Below are 8,009 nucleotides of genomic sequence, written 5' to 3' on the forward strand. Positions count from 1 at the left end.
TATAATGAATGCACGGCGTCGCCATGTCGGCCTTCTCCCCCTCTTGCTTTTCCTCTCGAAGCGACCGAGAAATCACCGGGCATGAGCAACCCTTTACTCGACATCACTCTGAATCACGGACCTTGGGTTTGTACAGGATCCGACCATGGCCTCCGTCGCGGGGTCAAGCTTCTCCTCCTCTTGCTCCTGTCGGTCCCCGCCGCTTCCCAGAACGGCACCGCGGCGGCCGGAGCTCCCCCGCTGCCAGACCCGTTCCAGTACGGCAAGAAGTTCAACCCCTCGATGGCCATAATCATGGTGGTCCTGGTCAGCGCCTTCTTCCTCATGGGCTTCTTCTCCGTCTACGTCCGCCAGTGCGCCGACCGGCGCCTCCGCGGCGACGAGGGCGGGGACCCCCCCGGGCACTACGCCTTCGGGCGGCGGTCGCTGCGGGGGATGCGCGGGCTCGACGCCTCGGTCATCGACGCCTTCCCCACGTTCCTGTACTCGTCGGTGAAGGGGCTCAAGATCGGGAAAGGGTCGTTGGAGTGCGCGGTATGCCTGAACGAGTTCGAGGACGAGGAGACGCTCCGCCTGATCCCCAAGTGCAGCCACGCGTTCCACCCCGACTGCATCGACTCGTGGCTCTCGTCGCACACCACCTGCCCCGTCTGCCGGGCCGACCTCGTGCCCAAGCCCGGCGAGACCCTCCTTCCGACCGTGCAGCTGCCCGACCAGGACCCGGCACCCGACGCCAGCTGTCCCCAGGATCATGTCAGCGTCCATGTCCGTCCCCACCACGACGATGAGCCGGGAGCGACGGGTGAAGGAGCCAAGCCATCGCCCAGGCGGGACGCGGACTTTACGGCCAAAGAGGGCGTGCCGCGTCGGTCGAGATCCACCGGGATGCGTCTCGCGAGGATGATGTTCCTTTTCCCGCGGTCGCACTCCACGGGCCACTCGCTGTCGCTGGTCCAGCCGGGCGACGACTGCGAGCGTTTCACGCTGAGGCTGCCCGAGGACGTGCGGAGCCGGATCATCAACGACGCGCGGCTGGACCGGGCGAGGAGCTGCGTGGCGTTCCCGCGGGCCAGCAGCTCGAGGACCGGTTACCTGAGCGGGAGCGGCCGGCCCGGCGGGAGGGATCCTTCGATGTACGATCGGTTCGACCGGGAGAACCGGTCCGGCAAGTGGGCGTTCTCCATGACTCCACCGTTCATCTCCAGGACCGGTTCGGTGAGGGCGGCGGCGAGGCAAGCCGGCGGTGGCGGGGTCGAGGTGGGCCCGAGCCCGCCGAGGAGCTCTTCGAAGTCGGACAAGTCGCCGCCGTTCGATCGGTGGTTCGTGGGGAGAGACGTGGAGGCGGGGGAGCGGTCGACCGATTGGCTTCGGCGGCCGACCAGTCAAACTTAGACGGTAGACTTTGACCCGGGGAGGTTTGATTTTTGTGTACATGGTTTTTTTTCTTCTTTTTTTTCAATTTTCTTTTTTCCCTCTTTGTGGCGTTTGTCACGTTAATTAAATTTTGTTTGGGTTGGGGGAAAAGCAATTGGCTCTTTTGTACAATAGAAAGTCATCGAAGGTTGGTTTGCGATTGGGATAAGGCGAGAGAAAAGCCAATGGATTGTCTGAAATTTTTGATTGCTCGTCGCCTAGCTGGGCCTCGCATGGATCGTCACGAATTAGACCTTGCTATTTTATCATTTTGTCCAACAAAAACAAATGAAATGTCAAATTTGGTTGATCAAGTCACGCACGCAATTTTTTTGAGAACGATTCCAGTCTAAATCAAAAGTCTACACAGACTGAGGTAATGTGATGGTTACACTAGACCCAACAAAAAAAAAAAAGGAAAAAGAAAAATTAAGGTGAACCAATCTTGATTAGCTTGTTTATCTTAATATTTAAATCGTGCCATTTGAAATTGCCCGGAACTACTGCCATTTGAATTATGAGGAATATGTTAATTAAAGATATGAGTGGAACTACCCTTTCGTTCGTTGTTCATCTTCTCATAGTCAACTCATTCTTGGAGACCACCCGATTGGAGCATTCTCAAGATAAACATCGACGGATCTTTTGTCAAAGGGACGGGCGAAGGTGCTATTGCCCGTGTGTGCCGTGAACAGCGTTCCAGCATCCTGGTAGACGGCTTTGCTCGATCGGTTCGGGCATCTTCAGCGATGCAAGCAGAGGCGTTAGCGGTAGCTCAAACCCTAGACCACTTCGAAGGAAGATCTAACTTGCGTTTAGAGTCGGGAGTTAGATCAGTTGGGAAAGGTAAGTAAGTTTATTGGTGCAGGTCAAGCTGGATGAGAAGCTAGTGCCCTTATCACCGAAACCCAAGCCCGATTAAAGAGGTTCTCAAATCTGAAGTAGGCCCATTGAAGGAGAAAGTGTAACGAAGTTGCAAACTGAATTGTAAAGGCCCAACGACAAAAGGCCATGCCCACAAACTGGGTCTCTTGCCCCCTCGAACCTTTTTGGATCTACTATATTCCGAAGAAAAATGTATTCCCGAACTTTGCCTTAATGACCGAAACTCTTATTCTGACAAAAAAAATTATCATCAGTATCTCCTAGTAATGAGCTTTTAGCTGTTTAGCTATGGAACAAGAACGATTAGTCTAATGTTTGGTGAAGTTTGTCTGTAATTGCGGTACCATATATATTCGCCATTCTTTATCACAAAGTTTGGTCTGATGATATAGGGTCAAATGTCTTCCATGAGGTTGCAAAGGCAATTCACATCGTGAGCGACCCTTTGAACGGCTCGTGCTGCCCTGTCCATTTGCAGCATATCTTGCATCGAGAGACTTATTAGATAATAGCATCTTGGCGGGATGCGATCACGGGATCACCAACCTTGAACGTTCATGCGGCGGGTGGTGCAGATCCCATAGCGGGTGTGAGAGCCTCATAACAAAGTCCAGAGGAGATTGTTAGCACTAATCCCTTTCCCCTTCTCAATAGAAAACAATCAAGTATTGGCACATTTTGCAACTAAACTTATGCAAATTTAGGAAAAATGTGGGCGAGTAAGTCGTAGCAAGGAGCCCTTTTTATAGATAGTATTACTATTTGGGAAATATGATTGCCGATAAATCACATTCCTTATATGATCGCCATCGGCTGAGGTTCCATTCATCAAAAGCCTTCTCGCAAATGGCCTGACTCGTGGTCCATGGGTCAATGGGTTGGACCATTTAGGACCCGACCAACCCACAAAGGCCTATGCAGTAGACACTTTGTATGCATAGGCCTTTGTATACATTTTTCATTTTCTCATTCTCATCTCCGAATTGCTCACCGAATATAGTAGTTCTGTACTGATTGGAGGTGAAAATCCAAGCGTTGTGGCGGGAAGCCGGGAAGGGAGAAAATAATTAATTCCATGATATTCATAAAGATAGCTCATTAGTAGGCGATAATTAGATTGTCGAAAGATAATATTCCCTCCATTGTTTGACAAGATTACAATGGAGAACGGTGAATATGATTAAATCTTATGTAAAAGATGACCCAAATTGACGGAATGTGTTATATGATATGATGATGTATATGTATTGTTAACACATTTCTAACAATTAGAACATTTGGAAACACTATTTGTGTTTAAGTAGTTGAACCTCTCTTAAAGGCTTTGCTTTCATTATCCATTCTAACATGAGGAAACACTATTTGTGTTTGAGATGACACAATCTAGAAATTACCAAAAATAAGAAAGATGAAATGTCTAAAATATCCTGCATTCTGTTGGCGTGTGCTTGACCCAAGCGGTCGTGGACGATGCATCTCGGACGAGCCCAGATCAAGGCACTTACAAAGGACTCGTGACATTGCTGCACCCGCTTGAGCTCAAAATAGAGCCACATTTTCCTTCATCTATAGTGGAGAAAAATTTCTTTCAATCCATCTTTCAATGATTACTTATAAATATGGACATCATCCACCTTATGGTTATATCTGTAATACATCAATTAAAGCCGCGGTTAGAGTTAAATTCCTCCACCAGCGAACAGAGAGAAGCACAATATTATCTCGACATGAATGCACATGTTGCACACTTTTTTTTTTTGTCAAAAAAATTATGTTCATTGCTTAAAAATATACATGAAAAGTACATAGACTCTTAGGGCAAAACAAATCGAAGTAGAATAAACACCAGAATAACAACAAAGCAAAACAAAATCCAGAAAACAAGGAGAATCAACGAGTATCGGTATGGTTAAAGCACACACTCGTTCCATAAAAACGAATTTGTTAAGCAAAATAATCAGAGGCCATCGCTATATCTCGTATCATCATCAGTGATGAGCACACGCCGGAAATTCCTTTTCCAATTATTACGGAGTAATTATTTCCGGCGTTGCTAGTTGGCGGTGCACACCTAGGTTCGGTTTCCTCTACGCTATCGCCATACGGAGACCATCAAAATGGGTTGAAAAAACACATATCTAACTTTTGGAAGAGCAAATCTTCGTAGTTCAGTGAGACGCCAAAGTTTCTGCGATTATCATTGAAATTGGAGGCAAATGATCTGTACACGGACAGAGCATGGGTCTATCAAATTCCGAAAATATTATTAAACTCCCCAGATCTAAATCCGAAGAGAATAGCTCTTGAATCTAGAACTAAATCAGGAGAATTTAAATTCTTAGATTTAGAATTAGACCGGGAAAAGAAAGCTCCAAGATCTAGATCGGGAGAGTGGAAAAAAAAAAAACAAAAAGTCTCAAACAAAATCAATGGGAGGGGATGGTGAGATTGGCTCAAAGCCTTCCAATGGCTGAAGCTTGAAGAAGACAATGGGGAGGGAAAAACTTTTCGACTTCTTAAGAAGTCAAAAGGTTTGTTGCACACGTTTAAATACGTACCATGTGGGCAGTTGACTCAAGGAAGTAATTGCGAGTAATTTTGGAAATACCTTTTTTTTTTTTTAAAAAGAAGATGCGATTCTCCGATTAATACCATCATTAATGTTTGAATAGTATTGAATAGTAAGACTGCTTGGTAGAACATATCTCCTTGAAAATATTTTTGTAGATTAAAATTTTTAAGCAACCTAAATGAATATTTTATGAATTTTTTTTTCTAAATCACCTATTTCTGCGAAATGAATGCACCCTAAGCGACGTGCAACATCATCGTCAGCCACTTAGATAGACTCATTTGATTAAATTCTTAACTAGAATTTGCCACACTATGGGATAAATTAACTTGCACAATAATCTTGAGGGATAATTGTTCAAAAAGTCCTATACCTATTGTACGGAGGTGAATTTAGCTTTAAACTTTTCAACTGTGCCAATTTATTTCTAAACTTCTTGATAATTTGCCAACGTAGTCCTTCTCTATTTCCAGCCAAAATTATCAGGAAGAATTACATTGGCAAATCATTAAAAGATTTAGGACTAAATTGGCATAATTGAAAGGTTTAAGACTATATTGGCCGCCGTACAATAAGTTTATGACCAAATTGGCACAATTAAAATGTTTATGATCGAATTGGCCACAATGCAATAGGTTTAAAACTTTTTAAACAATTATCCCCTAATCTCGATATCTCCGACATTAACTCTTATAATATTTCTACATGAATTCACTTAAAAACCGGAAAAAGAAAAAAAATCACAAAGCGCATTCTGCCATTTGGCTAACAACCTATATTATTAAGAAATCATCAATTTCGGAAATTTATCGAAGGAATGATTTCTGTCGGACCAAACACTATTATTAATGACTTACGACTCGTTACAAACATCCAATCGAGGTTTTTTTTTTATCTGTTCTACTCTAACTCTTAACTTACTCTCAGATTTTTGCCGTGCCTCTTTGCGGAGTGTGGGAGTCAAAACCTACATCTGAACACCCAACCGAGGTTTGCGATGTTCATCCTTTTAATTTTTTTTTGGTCGGTAATCATCTTTTTAATTAATCGAAGGTCGGACGGAAGATGATGTTGGGCGCGGCAAGTGGCGGCTTTCTCCGGTTAATTGAATTAACTAACGAATGAAAATGGTCTGAAAGCTGGAACCTTCCATTACCCGTCGCTTTCCGTAATCCCACGCGCTAATAACGCTCCTAAGTTTCGTTACCTTGACCTCTTCTTCCTCTCGTTTGTTTCGTGGGACTCCTAAATTATTGCACCGGAAAGCCGAGGCACTAAGGTATGCCCAAATTTTTAATTAGATTTTTTTTGGTCGAATAATTAAATTTATATAAGGTACAACATCAGCACACAATAGACCTAATTTCCAAGAAAAAAAAGTACCAACTTTACCTTAAGTGACAATTCTGATTCGGACTTTTATTTCGTCTGGTAAAAAATCACCAACTTTTATTTAAATCCTAAATCTGGCCCGAACGGTTTTATCACAAAGGTCAAATTTGAGACTCAAGTAAAAGTTGGTACGTTTTATCGAGACAAACAAAAAGTTCGGACAAGAATTGTCGCTCAAAGTAAAGTTGATACTTTTTTTTTGGGAATTAGTCGCGCAATAACTCTTATTTATTTATGGAATGATTTTAATTATCAAAATTAGAAACCGTATATCGAGTTTCCATTTATTTAATCATCATGATTCCATAAGATATCAAAAACAAGATACGATTACCCGGAAAAACGCGGTCTCTAAATATCCTAAATCCACGCTTTGACACTTCAAAAGGAGAGGCAAATCCTCTCTCTCTCTCTCTCTCTCTCTCTCTCTCTTCCGATGATCGAGTCCATCGTCAACTGAGCAAACGATGGGGCAGCGGAAGAAGCTCAGGGACATCGTGGGCGCCATGAAGGACCGAGGCTCCCTCGTCAAGGCCTCCCTCTCCAGGAAGCCCGCCGCGTCCGCCACGCGCGCCACCGTGCTCCGCGCCACCACCCACAAGTCCGCCGCCGCCCCGTCGGAGCGCCGCGTCGCCGCCGTCCTCTCCCTCGGCCTGGGGTCCGGCATCACCGCGTCCGCGTGCATCCGGTGCCTGGCGGGCCGCCTCGGCCGCACCCGCAACGCCTTCGTCGCGCTCAAGTGCCTCTTCGCGCTCCACAGCATAATGATCCACAGGAGCTCGCGCGACGAGAACCTCTGCCTCTATTCCCTTTGCTTCGAGGGGAAGGGTTTCCTCAACTTGCCCAAGTTCAACGACGACTTCGACGAGGAGGCGATGGAGTACTCGTCGTGGGTGAGATGGTACGCGGCGTTGCTCGAGCAGAGCCTCATCGCTTCTCGCGCTCTGGGCTACGTTCTCTCTTCCTCTTCTTCTTCTTCGTCTTCATCTTCGTGTTCTCAACTGACAAGAGAATACAAGCGAGAGAAGATGCGAGCAGCGGCGAGCTCGGACTTGATGCGCGAGCTCGAAGTCCTCGTGACCTCTCTCGAGCAAGTTTGCGATGCCCCGGGGTCGCTACACCTTCAGAGGAACGACCTGGTATACGGGGTCGTGCGATCGGTGTGCCAAGATTATCGGATGATCCGGTGCGAAGTGTTCTCGAGAGTGGAGGAGTTGGGCGGCGACGAGAGACTGGGGAGCTCGAGTCCCCGCCACTTGACCCGGTTGCTGAGCGCTCTGGAGCGAGTCGAGGATTGCAGAGAGAAGCTGGCTTTGCTGTTCGTGAACAAGGCGAACGCAGACGGGCTGTGGGACTTGATCGCGCGGACGAAGACGAAGATGCGCGGCCTCATGCGAGACGGCGGCCGGAGCTCGACGGCCGTCCTCGGCGGCGGCGGCGCTTGGCTCCCGTGGCGGGACAGGTTTTCTGCCAATGCTTTCACGGCGGTCTGGTGATGCGTTTGCGATCGGGTCAAATTTGTACAACTGGCGACGAGAATGGTTTGTCTCTCGAGTGTGAATGATGTTCGTGACAATTGTTCGTCCCTCTCTTCTTTCTTCTCCGTCCTTTCCTCGGGCTTGCACTGTGGAAGGAAAAAGTCGCGCAGATTATGGTTCACTATCAAATGCCCTGTCATTTGACAAAGACTTCCACATGGTCCGATTTTCTTCCGAGCATTTCTAAACAAATTTATTATACGGATGAT

General features: G+C 46.6%; 2 protein-coding genes across 2 annotated transcripts; both read left to right on the forward strand.

The window, feature by feature from the left end:
• LOC115675743 (RING-H2 finger protein ATL11-like) lies at positions 1-1,727 on the forward strand. The gene has a single exon (XM_030598499.2). It carries the CDS (start codon positions 82-84, stop codon positions 1,390-1,392), a length of 1,311 nt encoding a protein of 436 aa, XP_030454359.2. The 5' UTR covers positions 1-81; the 3' UTR covers positions 1,393-1,727.
• Positions 1,728-6,597: 4,870 nt separating this feature from the next.
• Positions 6,598-7,948, forward strand: LOC115675750 (putative clathrin assembly protein At4g40080). The gene has a single exon (XM_030598506.2). It carries the CDS (start codon positions 6,730-6,732, stop codon positions 7,756-7,758), a length of 1,029 nt encoding a protein of 342 aa, XP_030454366.2. The 5' UTR covers positions 6,598-6,729; the 3' UTR covers positions 7,759-7,948.
• The last annotated feature ends 61 nt before the right edge of the window (positions 7,949-8,009 follow it).

Source organism: Syzygium oleosum, unplaced genomic scaffold (genome assembly GCF_021117445.2).
Source record: "Syzygium oleosum isolate NSW1041296 unplaced genomic scaffold, Sole_v2.1 Sole_v2.13, whole genome shotgun sequence".
NCBI lineage: Eukaryota > Viridiplantae > Streptophyta > Magnoliopsida > Myrtales > Myrtaceae > Syzygium > Syzygium oleosum.

What these genes read in the sequence shown, in the direction of transcription:
- LOC115675743 (XM_030598499.2), top strand. Translation starts at nt 82, where the DNA reads ATGAGCAACCCTTTACTCGACATCACTCTGAATCACGGACCTTGGGTT.
- LOC115675750 (XM_030598506.2), top strand. Translation starts at nt 6,730, where the DNA reads ATGGGGCAGCGGAAGAAGCTCAGGGACATCGTGGGCGCCATGAAGGAC.